Source organism: Panthera tigris, chromosome C1 (genome assembly GCF_018350195.1).
Source record: "Panthera tigris isolate Pti1 chromosome C1, P.tigris_Pti1_mat1.1, whole genome shotgun sequence".
Classification (NCBI taxonomy): domain Eukaryota; kingdom Metazoa; phylum Chordata; class Mammalia; order Carnivora; family Felidae; genus Panthera; species Panthera tigris.
The window spans coordinates 128,273,010-128,295,006 of record NC_056667.1 but is presented as its reverse complement, the minus strand read 5'-3'; the positions used below and the strand labels follow the sequence as shown (position 1 = coordinate 128,295,006).

Here is a 21,997-nt window from a genome sequence, read left to right as displayed (position 1 = left end):
CTCTACACAATCACCAACCTCTACAGAAGAGAGGCAGAAGACAGAAAGGGTGTATATGTACCCCCTGCTCCTGCCCCTATGTTTCTGAAAATAAAGATAGGCTGTCAAAGAACATGAGCCTTAAGTGATATAAAAGCATCAATTTCATTTAGAGAGGTTTTTAGTTTGTTTGTTTTTGATTTGTTTTTCTGTTGTGATGGGAAGAAGTGGTAGCACCATTATGAATGCAGAGGAAATATTTGCACCAAAGATATACAGAAAATGATCTGCAGGTATCTGGACAATCAGGAAGAGAAAATTTAAACACTGAAACCAGAGAGGTCCCTAAGCTAAAAACGAAGTAGAACCTTGTAAGATACGTTATGGGAGGGGCCCCTAGGTGGCTCAGTCAGTTAAGCATCTGGCTTCAGCTCAGGCCATGATCTCATGATTCACGAGCTTGAGCCCCACATAGGGCTCTGCACTAACAGTGCTGATACTGTGGAGCCTGCCTGGGATTCTCTCTCTCTCCCTGCCCCTCCCCTACTCTCTCTCTCTCTCTCTCTTTCTCTCTCAAAATAAACAAACTAAAAAAAAAAAAAAAGATACATTGTGGAGCACAAGTACTAGATAGGGCCAATGATCTTGTTTGCCATGGATTGGAATTCAGTGACTGACTTGAAAGGATATTGAAGCCACAGGACAATGCAAAACTCTCAGGCATGCTATAGATTGCGGAACATGTGGGGAGACCATTTCTCTAAGGCAAAGACAGGAGGTATCTCATTGTAAAGTGATACATTGTTCTTTTGCACAGTGCTTGCAGTTAGGCAATGACAGGTTATCAGATAAGCATCTCCCTGTTCTATGTGAGCACTCAAACTAACTTAACCGGGTCCTTTCCCTACAACACACTGCTTCTTTCATGCCAGGAACATGTAGACCTAGGAATTTTAAATAAATCAATTTTAATTTCATGTAGCTTATTTACTGGAGCAGAGAAAACTAAGTTATCTATAATTTGAATTTCCCTTGGAGTTCTTCTTCTATTTCTGATCAGCTTCTTAGGAAGAATAACCTTAAAAGGCACCCATATTCTATCCAAGGCAGAGCCTGTTACTAATACAGTGTTAGCGCTCAGTCAGAAAAACTCCAAGTGTTGCTACCTTTGTTTTGGTAAGTTCTCTATATTAGCTCCTATGTGCACCTTTATGTAAGGAATCACTGTGCGGGCCAAATGTCCCTTTCTCTAGATAGCTTATAAGCATCTGGATAAATTTACATTAGAAATTCAATTAACTTTATATTAAAAGGTCAATTAACTTGGCCATGATAGAGATTGTTTTTAATTACTTTTCCTTGTGGGGCTTCACTTCTTGTCCAAGCACAAGTGACACTATCAAACGATAGTCTCAGTGACTGTTGGATGCCTGAAACTAATATGCAAAACTCACTGGAAAGGACTGTCTTGGTGAAACGAATTCCCTTTTGTAATCCTTAGGACTTAGAATATCAGTAGGCAACGAGAGGGTACTTTAGCTTAAACAATCTCTATAATATCATTCATGATAATATCTTTCATTATTTGTCCTTGTTGGTTTTTATTTTCTTGGTGAAAGATGATAATAAAGAAAAATTATTTTAAGAGTTAGCCCTCATTACATTATATCACACACAGTATATTTTATGAAAAAAATAAACAAATGATTACATAAAACTAGTAATTCTATTCCATTAGAGGGCTCCTGGTTATCTTTGTGTAAACATGGTTCACAATTTAACTCATTCATGTGTCACTAGAGTACTTAAGAAACTAAAGAGGTTAACACTTGGCACTATATAAAAAGTTGTAGTGTACTGTTGACTTGTTACCAAGAAGTAACCAATACTAAGCCATTGCTCAGTCAAAAGAAAATAAAGAAAGATATAAATATGTGAATAATATATGTAACTCTATTTTATATATTGATATATTAAATCAGATCTCCAGATGACTAGCAAGTTAAAAATAAAACAAATGCTACTCAGGAGTTTGATATGAGGCAAAGTCTGCACGTGAAATTTTTTGTTTTATTTTTGAAGGACCAGCCTGTACCTTACAGGTGTAGTAACAATGTGCTAACCATGATATAAATGTTATCTATATAATTCTCACTACAACCTTATAAGATATAATTCATTGTTTCCATTTTACTGATGATTATACAGAAGTTATGTATCAGCCAAGGGCACAACGTTTCATACCACACCCACATCAATCTGCTTTTCCGGATTTCCCATTTTCTCCTAGGATGAAAGCGCAGGTCAAAGAGTAGAGAGACCATGAGGTGCTTATAAAAGTGGGTTTGGGAGTGTGCTGAATGTTTGGAGGGCAGTTTTGGAACTGAATCAGAGGAAGGAAATAGTTTTAGCCAGTGCAACTCAGAGTTGGGTCACAACAGTATAAGTTAACTATGTCATTAAACATATTTTCCCCCATAGTGATACTTTCTCAATGAAGGGAGCTGTGCACTGATTTTCATTCCAGTGCATTCTTACCTCCTCCTGGTCCAGTAAGTTTGCAAAGCTGCAAGCGGTCCATGGACCTCACTTAAGTAGCACAAGCTTAAGGAATGTCTAATGAAATTCCCCTTTACTGTGAACAGTTAGATCATTTTGCACAAAAGTTATCCTCAAAGCCATCCTATGTGGTTTTCCACTTATAAAAAAGAATTAAAAAGCCATATCTTATCCATATTCTGGATACTAATGGAGACTTAAGTCCTAAGTGTTATAAAACGATGGGGGCCTTAATCTTAGTTGAAGTGATCCTGCTCTTACTAGTTTTAGTAAGCTAATCTCTTCCAGGAGCAAAGAAAAATAGTTTTCTTAAAGAATGAACAGTATGCCATCAAAAAGCATGATGTTTGGGGTGAAATACAAATTTTAAAAATGTGTTATTCATACCTGCACCTCCGCCAATGCTTAGAATCTTAATTTCTGATTTTGTATTTCCAATCCTGAAAAAAAAATTATATAGTTTAAGAAAAAGATTGCCATGTGCCTTGTAAAATCTGATTATCAACTCTAGTGGAAGAGAAAAATTTATAGTGAACAAAAACTAGGCCAACATGAAAGGTCACACTCATGTCAGTGATTACACTAGTGTCTTTAGAAATCTTTAGAAAATATGTCCCACTCATTAATGATCTTGATTGGAAGACTTTTAGAAACATTACTATAAACATCTCAGAAATAGGAAACACCATTTGTTTAGAGATTGCTTGGAGAGTAAGAACAGAAAAAGTGGGCCTTTGAGTCTAGTGATCTAATAAGCCATTTGTTATAGATGGGAAAAAGGCTAAGGAGATTCATACTGTATATCTGCCTTCCTTCTTCCTTGCTAACTTCCTTTCAATGAAAAAATGTTTATTAAACATTTATTATGTGTCTATATTTAGCATTGAGGATATAAAAATGAATAAGACACTACTTTGCTTTAAAGTTGAAATGTGAGATAATAAAGCCCAATATTAAGAGAAGGGAAAGATGGCAGAGTAGGAAGACCCCAAGCTCATCTCCTCCCACAGACACACTGAGGTCACAATGACATATAATACAACTCACCCTGAGAACTAGCAAAACATATTTTCTACAGCTAAAGACATAAAGAAGAAGCCCTTTGGAGAAGGGTAGGAGGGGCAGAGATGTGTTAGGGAACCAACACCCTAGCATGGCAACTACAGGCTGGAAGGACATCAAAGGCATGGAGATCCTTCCTGAGGAGTGAGGAGATCAAGCCCCACCTGAGGCATCCCCTGTCATGGAACCTATACCAAAAAGACAAGCTGTCATAGCATCTTGCTTTCCCAATCCTTAGGACTCAACTCCAGGAGAGCCAGGAGGGCTATAGGAAACTGAGACTCTGCTCTTTTTTTTTTTTTTTATGTTTATTTATTTTTGAGAGAGAGAAAGAGAGAGAGAGACAGTGTGAGTGGGGAGGGGCAGAGAGAGAGAGGGAGACAAAGAATCCAAAGCAGGCGCCAGGATCCGAGCTGTCAGCACAGAGCCTGATGCAGGGCTCAAACTCACAAACTGTGAGATCATGACATGAGTAAAAGTTGGATGCTTAACCGACTGAACCACCCAGGCTCTCCAAGACTCTGCTCCTAATATCACTCAATCAGAGACCCAGTACCGAGACTGAAGTTTGAAAAGTGCCTGAACCATATAGGAAGGAAGTTTCTTGACTAATTTTAGGATTTGTGTTGGAGGAGCAGGGACCTTTAGAAGCTTTCTCCAGGAGTGGAAATGCTGGCAGGCATCATTTTTCTTGCCCTTCTTCAGCCTAGCTTGCTGGATATTGGTAGGAGCCAATGATGACACTCTCCATCTACTGCTTGCACTGCCCGGCATGCCCCACCAGACCTGCCCCACCAGATACCCCTACAAAGCGGCTCATACACCCAAAGCAGCCCACCACACCCAGAAGACAACCCCAGCTGATATCAGTTCCCCTCCAAAGTGACTTCTGTGCCAAGGATACTGGGAGCAGCCTCACCTGCCAGTATGACTGCAGTAATTGTGGCTGGGCCTCTCGGCGGGCTGTGTTGGGAGCTCATACCACTGACCAGTGAGCCCACAGAAGCTATAGCTTGGTCTCTCAGCCAGCCAGGCTATGGGCTATTTCCACCCATCAGTGTGCCCATAGTAGTTTCAGCCTAGTCACAACAGGAATACATATGTATCCCACAGAGGGGATACCCCTAGAGTACCCTTAGTGAATGGGGGCATTGCACTACTGGCTCCCTCAGGATGCCTTCTACACAAGGCCACTACTTTCAAAACTATGAGATATAGCTGATCTACCTAATGTGTGGAAATAAACACAGAGAATCAGGTAAAATTAAAAGACACAGGAATACATTCCAAATAAAAGAAGAAGACAAAACATCAGAAAAAGAACTAAACAAACTACCTGATGAAGAAATGTGAGTAATGTTTATAATGATGCTCACTAGATTTGGAAGAAGAGTGGATGAACTCCATGAGAACCTCAGTGAAGAGACAGAAAATGTAAAAAAGAACCAATAAGAGTTTTGAAACTCTCAGACGATAAGAGTTTGAAAACACAGTAACTGAAATGAAAAATATACTTGAGGGAATCAACAGCACATTAGAGGATGCAGAAGAACAGATCAATCTGGAAATCAGGATAGTGAAAAGCCCCAATGCTGAACAGCAAAAAGAAAAAATAATTTTTTAAAAAATGAGGAGAAGTTAAGGGTCCTCTGTACATCAGGTGTGCTAACATTCATATTACAGGAGTGCCAGAAGGAAAAGAAGAGGCAGAAAACTTATGTGAAGAAATAATTACTGAAAATTTCCCCAACCTGTGGGAGGAAACAGCTCCAGGAGTCACAGAGAGCCCCAAACAAGATGTATCAGAGGAGGTCTACCTCAAGATACATAATAATTACAATATAAAAAAATTAAAGATAAGATGAAAATATTAAAAGCAGCAAGAGAAAAGAAAACAGTTGTGTAAAAGGGAAATCTCATAAGGCTATAAGCTGATTTTTCACCAGAAACTTTCCAGGCCAGAAGGAAAAAACCTACAACCAAGAATATTCTACCTGCAAGGTTAACATTCAAAATTGAATAAGAGATATAGAATTTCCCAGACAAACCAAAATTAAAGGATTCTATCACCACTAAACCAGACACACAAGAAATGTTAAAGGGGCTTCTTAACAAGGAAAATAAAAAGCCATAACTAGAAGTAAGAAAATTATGAAAGGAAAAAAAAATCACTGGTAAAAGCAAATAAAGCTAAAATGAAGTATAAAACACAAAAGTGGTGAAATAAATTATAAATATATATATAAATTATATCTACAAAAATTAGTTAAGGATTACACAGAATAGAGATATACAATATGACATCATATACATAAAATGTTGAGGGGGGTGTAAAAATGTTTTTCTTTTAGAATGTGTTTGAACTTAAGCAACCATAAACTTAATATGGACTGATATATACATAAGATGTTATATATGAGTCTCATAGTAACCATAAACCAAAAATTTGTAATAAATACACAAAAAATAAAGAGAAAGGAATCCAAGCTTTACACTAAAGAAAGTCATCAAATCACATGGCAATAGAGCAAGAGAAAAAGAACAGAACTACAAAAACAATTAACAACTATATATATTTATTCACCCAACATAGAAACACCTAAATATATAAAGCAAATATTATCAGACATAAAGAATTAACAGTAATACAATAATAATAGGGAACTTTACAACACCTTTACATCAATGAATCAGTTAACATCCTGGCAGAAAATTAATCAGCAAACAATGGCTTGGAATGACACATTAGATCATATGGACTTAACAGATATATACAGAACATTCCATTCAAAAACAGCAGAATACCCTTTTTTTTCAAGTGCACATGGTAGGCCACAAAACTTGTATCAATACACTTAAGATAACTGAAATCATACTGAACATCTTTTCTTCTCATAGCCATATGAAAGTAGAAATCAATTACAAGAAAAAAAATGGGGAAAAAAAACATGGAGGCTAAGCAGTATGCTACTAAAAACCCTATGGATCAACTAAGAAATCAAAGAGGAAATAAAAAAAAATATCTGGAAACAATAAAAATGGAAACTCGACAGTGCAAAGTGTTTGGGATGCAGCAAATGCAATTCTAAGAAGTTTATAGTGCTACTTGTCTACTTAAGAAACAAGAAAAATCTCAAACAATCTAATCTTTCACCTAAAAGAACTTGGAAAAGAATAAACAAAATTCAAAATTAGTAGAAGGAAGGAAATGATAAAGATCAGAGATGAAATAAATAAATTAAATACTTAAAAAACAATAGGAAAGATCAGTGAAACCAAGAGCTGATTCTTTGAAAAGATAAACAGAATTCATAAAACTTTAGCCAGATTCATTAAGAAAAAAGGAGCGAGGACTCAAATAAAATCAGAAATGAATGAGAAGTTACAACTGACACCATAGAAATACAAAAGATTATAAGAGACTACTATGAAAAATTATATACCAACAAATCATACACCAAGAAATAGAAGATTCTAAGACTGAATCAGGAAGAAATAGAAAATCTGAACAGGCAGATTACTATCGACAAAACTGAATCAGTAATCAAAAAACTTCCAACAAACAAAAGTCCAGCACCAGAAGGATTCACTGGGGAATTCTGCCAAACATTTAAAGAGCTAATACCTATACTTCTCAAATTATTCCAAAAAAGGGAAGAGAAAGGAATGCTTCCAAATTCATGCTACGGAACCAGCATTACCCTAATACCAAAATAAAAAGCAGACAAAGACACTACAAAAACAAAAGAAGACAAAACAAAATGGCCAAGATCCAAAATAGATTCATAAATTCTCAGCAAAATATTAACAAACTGAATTCAACAATACATTAAAAGGATCATTCACCACAATCAAGTAGGATTTATTCTGGGATATGAGGATGATTCAATATCTGCTAATCAATCAACATGATATACCACATTAACAAAATGAAGGGTAAAAATCATATTATCATCTCATTAGATGCAAAAAAAAAGACATTTGACAAAGTTAAACATTTATTCATGATAAAAATGTTCAACAAAGTGGGCTTAAAGGGAACATACCATAACATGATAAAGGCCAAATAGGAAAAACCCACAGTTAACATCATGCTCTCGTGAAAAGCTGAAAGCTTCCCCTCTAATGTCGGCAATAAGACAAAGATTTCCACTCTTACAACTGTTATTCAACACAATACTGAAGTCCTAGGCACAGCAATCAGACACGAAAAAGAAATAAAGGCATTTAAGTTGGTAAGGAAAAAGTTAAACTGCCACTATTTACAGAGGACACGACACTATATATAGAAAACCCTAAAGATTCCACTAAAAAACTATTAAAAGTATAAGTTCAGTAAAATTTTAGGATACAAAATTAATTGCAGAAATCTATACCATCTCTGTACACTAAACAAACTAGCAGAAAGAAAAATCAAGAATGCAATCCCATTTACAACTGCATTAAAAAGAATAAAATACTTGCAGCACTTGGGTGCCTCAGTTGGTTAACTGTTGCCTCTTGATTTTGGCTGAGGCCATGATCTCACCATTTGTGAGATTGAGCCCTGCATCAAGCTCTGCACTGACAGCACAGAACCTGCTTAGGATTCTCTCTTTCGGCCCTTCCTCCATTTGCACTCTCTCTCAAAATAAATAAACATTTAAAACAATAAAAATAAAGAAAAAAATAGAGCCCAGTATTTTGGTTCTAGTACTAGAAATGGAATGGAATTGATGGACTGGGAGGTAACATTGACTTGTTTTTGATTGATGTTAATAAAAAAAGGTGGGGGGTATTAGAAAAAAGTTAGAGTACAGTGACTGATTAATTTCAAGCTTGGATAACTGCAAAAATCATGGTGAGAAAAAGGAAGCTGGAGAATATATTTTGATGACAAGTTTATATTTTGTAAGATGTTTTGTTTTTGTTTTTGTTTTGTTTTTTAAAAAATCATTTTAATTTTATTTAAATCCAAGCTACTTAACATATAGTGTAACAATGATTTCAGGAGTAGAATTTAGTGATTCATCACTTATGTATAAAACCCAGGGCTCATCCCAAAAAGTGCCCACCTTAATGTCCATCACCCGTTTAGCCCATCCCCTCCTCACACCCCTCCAGCAACCCTCAGTTTGTTCTCTTTATTTAAGAGTCTCTTGTGGTGTGCTTCCCTCTGTTTTTATCTTATATTTCCTTCCCTTCCCATATGTTCATCTCTTTTGTTTCTTAAATTCTGTATATGAGTAAAAAAATAAAAAAAATTCCGCATATGAGTGAAAATATGATATTTATCTTCCTTTGGCTTATTTTGCTTCGCATAATACACTCTAGTTCCATCCATGTTGTTACAAATGGCAAGATTTCATTCTTTTATATTGCTAATATTCCATTGTATATATATACACCACATCTTCTTTATCCATTTGTTGGTCGATGGACATCTGGGCTCTTTCCATAATTTGGCTATTATTAATAGTGCTTCTATAAACATTGGGGTGCATGTGCCCCTTCGAAGCAGCACACCTGTACCCTTTGGAATAAATAGTAGTGCAATTGCTGGGTCATAGGGTAGTTCCTCTATGGAGGAACCTCCATACTGTTTTCCAGAGTGGCTGCACCAGTCTGCATTCCCACCAGCACTGCAAAAGTGTTCCCCTTTCTCTGAATCTTTGTCAACATCTGTTGTTTCCTGAGTTGTTAATTTTAGCCATTCTGATAGGTGTGAGGTGGCATTTCATTGTGGTTTTGATTTGTATTTCCCTGATGATGAGTGATGTTGAGCATCTTTTCATGTGTCTGTTAGCCATCTGGATGTCTTCTTTCAAAAAGTATCTGTTCCTGTCTTTTGCCCATTTCTTCACTAGATGATTTGTTTTTTGGGTGTTGATTTTGATAAATTCTTTATAGATTTTCTGATACTAACCCTTTACCCAACATGTCATTTGCAAATACCTTCTCCCAATCAGTTAGTTGCTTTTTAGTTTTGTTGATTGTTTCCTTTGCTGTGCAGAAGCTTTTTTATCTTGATGAGATCTTAATAGTTCATTTTTGCTTTTGTTTCCCTTCCCTCTGCAGACAGGTATACTCAGAAGTTGCTGTGGCCGAGGTCAAAGAGATTGTTGCTTGTTTTCTCTTCTAGGATTTTGATGGTTTCCTGTCTTACATTTAGGTCTTTCAACCATTTTGAGTTTATTTTTGTTTATAGTGTAAGGAAGTACCCCGGTTCATTCTGCATGTTGCTGTCCAGTTTTCCTAACACCACTTGCTGAAGACACTGTCTTTTTTCCATTGGATACTCTCCTGCTTTGTCAAAGATTAGTTTTCCATGTGTTTGTGAGTCCATTTCTGGGTTTTCTGTTCTGTTCCATTGACCTATGTATCTGTTTTTGTGCCAGTACCATACTGTCTTCATGATTACAGCTTTGTAATACAGCTTGAAGCCTGGAATTGTGATGCCTCCAGCTTTCTTTTTCTTTTTTAACACTACTTTGTCTATTTGGGGTCTTTTCTGGTTCCATACAAATTTTAGAATTGTTTGTTTTAGCTCTGTGAAGAATGCTGGTATTATTTTGATAGGGATTGCATTGGATATGTAGATTGCTTTGGGCAGTATCAACATTTTAAAAATGTTTGTTCTTCAAATCCATGAGCATGGATTGTTTTTTCCATTTCTTTGTGTCTTCTATAATTTCTTTCATAAGCTTTCTGTAGTTTTCAACGTATAGATCTTTTACCTCTTTGCTTAAGTTTATTCCTAGGTTTTTTGTGGTATTTGGTGCAATTGTAAATTACATTGATTCCTTCATTTCTCTTTCTCCTGCTTCATTATTGGTGTATAGAAATGCCCACAGATTTCAGTATGTTGATTTTATATCCTGTGACTTTGTTGGATTCATTTATCAATTCTAGAAGTTTTTTGGTGGAGTCTTTTGGGTTTTCCATGTAGAATATAATATCGTCTACAAAGAGTGAAAATTTAACTTCTTTCTTGCTGATTTGAATGCCTTTTATTTCTTTTTGTTGTCTGATTGCTGAGTCTAGGACTTGCATCACTATATGGAACAACAATTGTGAGAGTGGACATCCCTGTTGTGTTCCTGACCTTAGGGGGAAAGCTCTCAGTTTTTCCCCATTGAGGATAATATTAGCTGTGGGTCTTGTATATGGCCTTTATTATCATGAGGTGTTTCTTTCCCTACTTTCTTGAGTCCAGGGCTGAGTGGCTTTCCAGGAGAATTCTACCAAACGTTTAAAGAAGAGTTAACACCTATTCTTTTGAAACTGTTCCAAAAAATTGAAATGGAAGGAAAATTTCCAAATTCATTCTATGAGGCCAGCATTACCTTGATTCCAAAACCAGACAAAGACCCCACTAAAAAGGAGAACTACACACCAATTTCCGTGGTGAACATGGACGCAAAAATTCTCAACGAGCTACTAGCAAACTGAATCCAACAATACATTAAAAGAATTATTCACCACAATCGAGTGGGATTTATTCCTGGGCTGTAGGGCTGGTTCAATATCCACAAATAAATCAACGTGATACATCACATTAATAAAAGAAAGGATAAAAACCATATGATCCTCTCAATAGATGCAGAAAAAGCCTTTGACAAAATACAGCATCCTTTCTTGATAAAAACCCTCAAGAATGTTTTTAATAAATATGTATCTACAGACATTTGGATATGCAAGATTTAAGCTGAGTGGGAGAGAGATCAGGGTCGGTGATGTATTCTGGAGAATTAGCATCATAAAGCTAATGGTCAAAACTAGGAGACTAGATTTTATCACCCAAGCATATTACAAAGAATTAGATGATCAGTGGGATGATATGCAATGTCAACTTTTAAAAGTCACTGCATTATGGGGAACCCACAAAGGGGACAAAGAGGAAAACAATAAAGCTCATAGAGGATAGAATTAGAGAAACTCTGAGAAAGCCATAGGTAGTGTCAACAGTAGCCGAGTGTACTACCAAAAAATAAAGGAGGAATCGTCTCCAATGAATTTGGCAATATGAATATCTTTGATAATAGTTTTAAAAGAAGGTTGAGGGCATAAGTCTGATGGCAGTGAGATTAAAAGCAAACCAAATAAAGAGGAAGAAGCTAGAGATTGTTGACATAGGACAAAAGAGTAAGAATGGGAAGAGGAAGCAGGAACTGAAAGAGTAGTGCTTGTTTCTTGGCACTTTAGATTTTTTTTCCCCCTGAAGTGAAAGAGCCTACACAGAGTAGTATGACAAAAACAGAGACTGAAGCAAGGTTTTTAAGAAAACTGGAAAGGATAGAGTCAAGAGCACATATGAATGAGTTGCCTTTCTTAGTTCTAATTATCTTCCCATTCATAATCATAGTCCTGATACACCCATCTCTATCTATGCTCTTGGTTAATTCTTAAAACTGCTTTATATTGTAGATAGCACAGGGAAGCTATGAAGCAGAGTACCAAGGTTGAAATCCCAGCTTACTGATATGTTACCTTGAGCAAATTATCTAATTTCTCTGCATCTTTATTACCTATGAAATAGGATAATAATACCATCTACTGTGTAGGACTGTAATAATAGTAGCTGGCTTAAGGAGGAGTTGTATTATATTATTTAATTCATGTAAATCTCTTAGAAATATGTCTGTACGTGGCAAGCACTCAACACGTATTAGCAATTAGTATTATTCCAGGCACAGCTAAGTGATTTTACTCTGAAACTTCACAACTCTTCTTTGAGTTAGACACTATTATTATCCCATTTCATATATTGTAATGATTAATAATTATTGAAAACTTACCACTTACTACTTACTACTTGACTTTAGAGTCAAGGCTCTAAATGCATTACATATAGCAACAACAAAAAACTTTATTATTTACAGCTATACTGGAATTCTCCCCACCCCATGCTTCACCTACAGATAGGGGATTGTTTCCAATCCAAAAGAAATCAAGAAAAGAATGGCATGAGATCTAGAATTAGGGAATCCAATATTTCAGAGAAGGGAAGAGAATATCTAGAAGGTGAAATAAATTATCTTATTAATAATCGTATAGCAGACGGAGAGCAAATCGCCACAGACTGAAAAAATGAACAGAGCTCCAGAATAGATGTTCCCATGGGGAAAAGTTAACAGATGTCTTGATCTGCTGGACTGTATTGAGAGGATTAATACTTCTGCTTGGGGTATAAGTAGTGATAGTGATGTGGAGAACGAAACAAAAGAAAAAAATTAAATTTCCTTACAACTTACAGCCCATTGACATGTCCTTGAGACAGAGTGACCTTCCTCAAGGAGCTTAGTTACCTCGATGTTAATATTTTGCTAAGGGCAAAAGGCAGCCTTGGCTTAACATTAGCCTGAACTTCAGGATTCTAGAAGTCTCCTTTAACATATAAAAATTCCTTTGGAAGCTTCCTTTCTCTCTACTCTCCCCAGATATATGTTAGCAATCATCCTCCAAGCAGATGGCCCTTTGATATACATCTGAAGGGTCTCTTGACTAAGGTTTAACTAAATAGTAGTAAATGGCCTTTTCCTAACAAAAGCTAGTTCCTCAAGGTCCTGGAAACATTGCTTCCAAATTTTTAGATACTTAATGCTATCTCTAACCCCTTTCCAATTCAAAAGTATATAATCAGCCACTCCTCATAACCCCTGTACAGCTCTTTCTGCCCATGGGTCCTGTCCTGCCTGTGCTTTAATAAAACCACCTTCTTTGGGGCACCTGAGTGGTTCTGTCGGTTAAGTGTCTGACTCTTGATTTTGGCTCAGGTCATGATCTCATGGTTTGTGAGATCAAGCCCTGTGTAGGACTTTGCACTGACAGCATGGAACCTGCTCTGGAGTCTCTCTCGCCTCTCTCTGCCCTTCCCCACCCCTCTTTCTCTCTCGCAAAATAAGTAAATATGAAAAATTAAATAACTAAAAATTTAAAAAACACCTTTTGCACCAAAGACGTCTCAAGAATTCTTTCTTATCTGTTCCTTCCCAAACCCCAACATTTTCACATCAGTAGATATATGGAAAACTAAGAAAAGAAACTAAAATAAAAACAATAGTTATCTCTAGGAAAAACAAAAAAATACCTGAAAGGAAATGTGATTGTAGTATAACCCATCATTCAATTATGAATAATATGTACATAGGCAAAATGATATAAACATTCAAATTATTTAACCAAAAATTTTGACATAAATATACTGACATGAGGGGTGCCTGGGTGGCTCAGTCAGTTGAGCGACTGACTTCGGCTCAGGTCATGATCTCACGGTCTGTGAGTTCGAGCCCTGCGTCAGGCTCTGTGCTAACAGCTCAGAGCCTGGAGCCTGCTTCGGATTCTGTGTCTCCCTCTCTCTCTGTCCTTCCCCCACTCATGCTCTGTCTCTCTCTGTCTCAGAAATAAATAAACATTAAAATTTTTTTAAAAAATTAAAAAAATAAATATACTGACATGATAGGGGAGGAAATGTGCGTATTTAGCTATTTTAATGCAGTAAAATTAAGAAAGACAAGAATAACATGTTATTTAGAATTAGGAAAGAAAATTTCATAAGAAACAACTGAAATATTTCAAAGTGTTGAAGGTGGTTGCTTCTGGAGAATGGGAGTCAGATGGGAGTGAGTAGGGCTAGGAATTTTTACCACTGCAATATTTTCAGTATTTTTAGCACTGCAATGCAAATTTAATTATGCCTTTGAAAGTTCTACAGTCTTTCAGAAATTCTATATTCAAGATTTCCAACTAGATTGTATACTCTGTGAAGATAGGGGTCATCATTCATTATGTTATAACCATCCATGGTACCTATTCAAGCCACTGATGACCGAAGAAAACCAAGGATCTGGATAAACTACAGACATGAACACAGACCTTTAGTACTACAATAGAATTCGGAAATTAAGTCATTACCTTTAATTTTATAAATGAGCAAAAAGACCCAAAAAAGTAAATTATTAGTTCCTAGAGAAGAAATTATCTTAATGTACTGTATGCTTTGATTTTGGCATCATTATCTATTACTTATTAATTAGTAATAAATTATATAACACTCTATTAAAAAAAAAACATTTAAAAACTGAACCATGGGGCACCTGGGTGACTCAGTAGGTTAAGTGTCTGACTCTTGGTTTCGGCTCAGGTCATGATCTCAGTTTGTGAGTTTGAGCCAGGTGTTGGGCTCTGCAGTGACAGTGCAAAGCCTGCATGGGGTTCTCTCCCTCACTCTCTGCCCCTCCCCTGCTTACTGGAGCATGCACTCTCTCCCTCTCTCAAAATAAATAAACGTAAAAAAAAGTAAAAACTGAACCACAAAAAACAGAAAGGGAGGGCCGCCTGGGTGACTCAGTGGGCTAAGCATCCTACTTCAGCTTAGGTCATGATCTTGAGGTTCATGAGTTTGAGCCCCATGACTGTCTGTGCTGACAGCTTGGAGCTTGGACACTGCTTCGGATTCTGTGTTCCCTTCTCTCTCTGCCCCTCCCCCACTCACACTCTGTCAGGCTGTCTCTCTCTCTTAAAAATAAATAAACATTAAAAAAAAATTTAACAGTAAAAAGAAAAATAGGGGAATGGAATCCCCTACACATCCAGCAATATCTGCTCTGATCAGGCAGAGGTACTGTCCTGGTGAAAGAATGTCAGGCCTACAATAGAGAAATCCAGCAAAAGATAAAATATCAGTTTCTGTTGCTGTTGTAAATTGGATCCACAGTCAGTCATTTCTTCCCAGTTTTCTATCATTATTTCCTGAAGCAGAGTAAGTTACAGCAATCCACCTCCAGATAGGTGATTTGATTATCTTTAGCATGTGGAATCTTTTACTCTCGTAATGCTTATCAGCTCTGGCACAAATTGAACACATTAATCACCAAAAAAAGAAGTCTGCAAGAAGGATAGGAACTAGTGAGTTTCACTGATAATGGAAAAATGCTTTTTTTTTTTTTAAGAACCACATTGCTAATATTAAGTTGAAAGGAAAAGACAATTTTTTTGGAGTGATAACTATAATAATGAGTACAGAAGTGAATTTAAATGGACATTAGAAGAACTGAGAAGCACTCACTCAATCCTCAGGGGCAAACAGGAGTTGGTAATTATTTATATTTGATTCTAATGAAAAGAATACTAGACTCTCCGTTTGGGATTTTTTTTTTGAGACACGTAAAATCTGGAGGAGGGCTGAAAAATCTGAGCTCAAAGATCTGTATCTTTTCCCAAATGAACATATGGATGTGTGCCTTCAAATGGTTAACGCTTATCTCGGCGCGGCTGGAAACACTGCACAAATCACAGCCTGTGAACGTTGAAAGCGAGCGTCTAACTAAAGCGCCGCAGGAGAAGGGGCGCCAGGGGGGCGAGGAGCGCCAGGCGGCAGCTGCTATCAGTAGCTCCTTCTTATCCCCTCGCCCAGCCTGCAGGGCTGGGCTCGACCCATCTATCACCGCATAGAAAGAGCCCGAGGCTTGGCTCTGACAAAAACGTCCTTTTTTGTTACCTTGCTATTATGCCTGGCAGCTTCTGGTCCATGAATTCCTGCATGCACTGGTGTTCCGTGGAACTGCTGAGAAACCTCCGGAAAGATTCAACGTATCTGCTGTGGTCAGAATACAGGCTCCTCATGGAAGATGCCATGTTTGGTTTCTGATGGAAGGCAGAAAAGGAGGAGAAGCTTTAACTTCCCCTCCTCTTCCCAGTTCCTTGTCTCTCTACTCACCCCCACCAATTCCTATCCCCACTTCTCGCACCACTTCCTCCCCCCCCCCCCCCCATGCCAGAAAAGCCTGCTTTGAGTTTTAACATGCAACGAAGGCTGGTGTGCAAATCACATTCTTACGTCAGTTATTTGTTCAGGACTTTGAGCTGATACTTTAACCCCTGCAGTGTTCCTTTATAAGAAACGGAGGTGGTAAAGCAAAGCAATAAATCCACTGTTACAACTTGTTTTTAAACGTCTGAAGTTCGGAAAGTCATAAAAACTGATCCCATTCTAATCACTTCCTGTTTTGTCAGCCTTTGCCAGGAGTGAATTCCAAGTGGGACAGTGGCTGCTTTAAGGGCCAAAGGCGACAAACACAGGGTAAACAGCCAGTTACAAGGCTACAAACCACTTTCAGAAATATACCCCTGCTGAAATCTTTGACAGAAGATGGATGTCTGCCTCCATGCTTTCTACAGGAGAATTTCTTGCCTTCACCCTTCTCAGAACATGAACTTTTTACACTCCTCCACTGCGTTTCTTCAAATGCTGGTTTGTTGTGATTCAGGAAGTCTCCTTAGCAGAAACCATCCTGGAGGGACCTGGAAATTATTAATTGGAAGGTGTGAGAGGCCTGCTGGAGTATGGGGAAGAATCAGGGGAATGAGAGTAGTCTTAGGGCACAAAATGCAGGAGAAGGGGTAAAAGCCAAGTCCATAAAAGTCATTCCCTAAATTCTTCTGAACATGAGATTTTAGATACTTAGGGTTAGATGAACCTCTGGCAGCCTAGTGGTGTCACCTATCAGAGACCCACAGTGTTAGAGTGTTCATGTGCCAGAGCTTTGTTTGGGAAGTGGTGTTGAAGAAGACCACTCCTTCTCCAGCACAGGATGTTAATAATAGTATCCAATGGAAGAGTTGTAAGAATTAATGAGTGAATTCATGTGCCTCTCTTAGAAATGTATCTGCCTAAGCCATTCCTCTGCTCTGATTCAGCTCCAAAACTGCCCTTCAAGCATTCAACAAACCCTCTTTTATAAGCACTCATGGTCTCACTACTCTTAGAACTGTGCTTTTATCCTAGGAGAAAGTGGGAAACCCGGAAAAGCAGATTCATGTGGGTGTAGTGTGTAACTATGTGTCCTTGGCTGAAAGACAAGTTTCTGTTTGCTCATCAGTAAACTGGGAACAATGAATTAAAATCTGATAGGGTTTTAGTGAGAATTATGTGGATAACAAGTACGTTATGCTTAGCACATTGTTGCTGCTCCCATAAAATGCAAGCTGGTCCCTTCTGGATGAGAAACAAAACAAACAAACAAACAAAAACACTGAAATTGAGTTTCATGTCATTTTCACATGTCATGAAATATTACTCTTCTTTGGATTTTTTCCAGTCATGGAAAGATGTAAGTTATTCTTAGCTCATGGGCTGCACAAAAACAAGTTGCTGGGCTGGATTTGACCACCAGGCGCTAACTTAGCAACTAGGGCTACACACATACAAATATACGCTACTCAACTGTCATGTCTATCCAACCAGCCCTGTCTTCCTCAAACTGACTCTCACAAGCTTCTGGTTCTTCATTACCACCTCTGCTCTTTTCTTAAGCACTCAATCCAAATCATTCATTTACATATTCATCTACTAAACAAATATTTAGTAAGGGTGTATTCAGCTGTGAAGAAATGTCATTGACCTTAACTTCAAAAGTGCCTACTAAAACCTGCTTTTAATTAAAACTCATTCTTCACCTGAGACCATCACCTGCGTCCCTTGTCAAATTTTTCTCCAACAGTCAGCTCTTCATTTATGTTTCATTAAGGATTTCCTCCCCATTCTCAGGACCTCTATCCTACTTGAGATTCTGGTTGCTGTTGTTGTTGACCTACTCTGCTATTTTCTTCCTGGCCTTCGTGCCTTAGGAGTCACACAGATCCTCGCCAATTTTATTGCCACTGCCAAATTCAGTTTTTTAAAGCACAGTAATGATAAAGTCACTCCTCTCCCTGCAAAATGTGTACTGTCTCTCCACCATACCCCAAGTTAAGTCCAAGACTCACTCTTTGCCCACCACCCTCTCCCCCTCCCCCAAATCATCCAGACTTCTGTTTCATTTTCCTTTGGACTTGCCAGTGTGTCCCTTCCAACTGTGCTGCTTCTCTGGATGTATCCCTGTGCTTTCCTTCCTACCCCTCTCCACATAACGGCCCCTCCTTCAGTTCCTCCTCTTACCCCACCCACTGAAAATATTCCTACTCTTCATAGGCTACCACTTCCATGAAGCCTTCCATATTCCCCCCAAAAGGATTAGCAGTTGTGCTCTTAACTTTCAGCCTCTTACAACTTTGATGGCATTTGTCCTTATGTTAGGGTTTACTAACATACTTGCCTCATCCCCCCTGCTAGTCCCTATGTGATTGCTAGCTAATAGAGACAGGAATTGCGTCACAACTCTCCATGATGTGTGCTGCCCACAGTAGGCTTTCAGTTATTTTAAATGACTAAAATTGTACTTTATCATTTTCACTATTGAGCTACTCTCCACCTTCAGATACTCTTCATCCTTTACATTATTGGGGGACTCTGTTAAAATACAACTATGATTCCATTTATCAAGTTCTTATTATGTGCCAGGAATTATATGGATCTTTTCTAACTTAGTATAGGATTTTAAACTTTGAAGCACCTCTGTGGGCTTGCCTATCTTACAGATGAGAAAACTGAGATTCTGAGAGGTTGCGTCCTTTGCTCAAGCATGCTTAGCAAGGAAGGGTCAGGACTGGGAATGTAATTCTAATATTTCAAATCCCTAACCGGTGCTCTCACAAACTATGTTCAGCCCAAATCTGCCTCCCTGTAACTTATACAGGGTACTGCTTAAACTGAATGGAAGGATTCTAGTTTCTTCCCCATATAACACTTACTGAAAAATTGGCTCATAGGATAGCCCTACTCTCAAAGGTGTCTGTTTCGTAGTTCCATAATTCTTAGTCCATTTGGGCTGCTATCACAAAAATGCCATACACTAAGTGGCTTAAACAAGGAGCATTTGTTTCTCAGAATTCTACAGCCTGGGAAGGCCAAGATCAAGGTGCTGGCAGACTGGGTGTCTGGGGAAGACCCATTTCTTTGCATAGTCATCTTCTCACTGCCTTTTCACATGTTAAAAGGAACAAGAAAGCTCCCTGGAATCTCTTTTCTAAGAGCACTAATCCTACTCATGAGGGCCCCACACTCATGAACTAATCACCTTTCAAAGACCCCCACCTCCTAATACTATAACATTGGGGCTTAAGCTTTCAACATGTGATTTGATGGGTACACAAATACTTGGTCCATAACAGTTACTAATCATTCCTTTCCAGTATAGCTTTATATAATCCATTATGCTAGTTTCCCCCTTTGGACAAATGAATTTGTCAGGTTTTCTTTAAAAAATTGGTGTTGTGGGGGGCGCCTGGGTAGCTCAGTTAGTTAAGAGGTTAAGCATTTGACTTCTGTCATGGTCTCAGGGTTCGTGAGTTCAAGCCCTGCACCGGGCTGTCAGCGCAGATACTTCTTTAAATCCTCTTTCTCTGTCTCTGCCCCCCCCCCGCCAATGAATAAATATTTTTTTTAAAAAATGGTGTTTGGAAATAAACACAGTCTCCCAAAAGTTGCCTAAGAAGTACAGATTAGACTAATATTTCCCAACCATGTTCTGTCCAATCCGAGTTCTTTCAGATGTTACTACTGCTTTCCAAAAAAACCCCCCAAAAACAAAAAAAGCCCCGAGTTCAACAGATTCCTCTGGACAGTCATAATTCACATTAACATAAGAAAGGTTTATAAAACCTTTGCCACATGCCCTGTTAAAATGCAGATACACCATGTCTATGGCATTTTGGCATTTCTCTGATTAATCTTTCAGCCTCTTCAAAAAAGGGAAATCTTGTTGCTTTCAGCATGACTTGCACTTAACTGAATGCTGGTTTTAGCAATCACAGCTTCCTTTTAAAATTGCAAATAGAGGGGCGCCTGGGTGGCTCAGTCAGTTAAGCTTCCGACTTCTGCTCATGATCTCACGGAGTTTGAGCCCCACGTTGGGCTCTGTGCTGACAGCTCAGAGCCTGCTTGGATCCTCTGTCCTCCTCTCTTTCTGCCCCTCCCCCACTCTTGCGCGAGCGCGCGCTTGCGTGTGCACACACTGTCTCTCTCTCTCTCTCTCTCTCTCTCTCTCTCTCTCTCTGTCTCTCTCAAAAGTGAATAAACATTAAAAAAATAAAATTGCAAATAGAATATCTGTCTCATAATCCAAAACACATCTGTAATGTCCCTGGGGATTAAACATTTAGCTGGCTGGTAGGAATTAACTAAATTTTAAGAGCCCTCTTTCCCCCTCGTTTTTGAAAATGGGAGCAACTGTCTGGCACATCTGTCATTTGCCATGACTTCTCAAAGTTTACTGGCAATAACATCATTGCTCTTATAAATTATTTTGGTATATTCTGATGTGATTCTTCTAGGCTGTGAAAGATTGTCTTAATTAGAATTCTCAGATGTTCTCTTACCTATTGGGGTTTCTGTCCTCTATTACTTACCATATATTAAGCTGTTTCTGTGTCAAAGTACCTTTCACACATTATCTCATTATACTCCTAATCCTCTGGGAATGGAACTATTGATATCATCAAGCAAGACTCAGAACAAATACATTGTACAAGATCATATATCTCGTGAGAGAAGAATCTGGATTCAAATTCATGTTGTTTAACTCCATGGACTATTTTTAAAAATTCTATCATACTACTTCTTACCACTCTGTACCTTATCAACATGAAGATTGTTTTCCATATTAGAAAACTCTGGAACCAACAAAAAGTGGAGCGATTCTGTATTCTTCCTATCACCTATTAATATAATAATGTCCATGCTAGGTCATAAAGGAAAGGGTTTCCCTTGTTTATTCTTAACAAACACAATTTATTTGTTTATTTTGAGAGAGAGAGAGAGAGAAAGAGAGAGAGAGAGCATGTGAGGAAGGGGCAGAGAAAGAAAGAGGGAGAAAGAGAGAATCCCGAGCAGTCTCTGCACTGTCAGCAAAGAGCCTGAGTCAGGACTCAAACTCACAAACCATGAGATCATGACCTGAACAGAAATCAAGAGTCGGACACTCAATCGACTGAACTACCAGGCACCCCTATTCTTTTTTAAATTTATTTTTTTATTTTTTATTTGAGTATAGTTGACACACAATGTCTCATTAGTTTTAGGTGTACAACATAGTGAATTGAAAAGTTTATACATTACGCTGTGTTCACCACAAGTGTAGCTGCCGTCTGTCCTGATGTATCACTATTACAGTATTATTAACTATATTCTTAACAATGTGCATTTTATTCCCGTGACTTATTCTTGCCATGACTAGAAGCCTGTATCTCCCCTCCCCTTCACCCACTTTTTTTCGACCTCCACCCCGCTCCCTTCTGGCAATCATCAATTTATTCTCTATTTATAGGTATGATTCTGCTTTTTTTTTTTAATTTCCTTTTATTCTTATTGCTTTGAATGTGCTATGCCAAAAAACAAACAAATGAACAAAAGAGGAATAAACGATAGCAAAATCCCAAGGACCCATTTTATGGTACGTAACATTCTTCAGCAGTCTCCACTCTGGTCTGTAGTCTTTTGAACACTGTTTTTATTGGCCTTATTCTTATCCTTAGCTATATG

General features: G+C 38.0%; 1 protein-coding gene across 1 annotated transcript in view; it reads right to left on the bottom strand.

The window, feature by feature from the left end:
* The window catches only part of HNMT (histamine N-methyltransferase), a 46,158-nt gene extending 29,824 nt beyond the window's left edge, over window positions 1–16,334 (bottom strand). Inside the window, exons 1-2 of the mRNA XM_007086403.3 lie at window positions 16,079–16,334; window positions 2,926–2,978 (exon numbers count right to left, since the gene is read on the bottom strand). Coding sequence (XP_007086465.1) covers window positions 2,926–2,978; window positions 16,079–16,215 — 190 coding nt within the window. The 5' untranslated portion in view covers window positions 16,216–16,334. The remainder of the gene's footprint in view (window positions 1–2,925; window positions 2,979–16,078) is intronic.
* Between the last annotated feature and the right edge of the window lie 5,663 nt (window positions 16,335–21,997).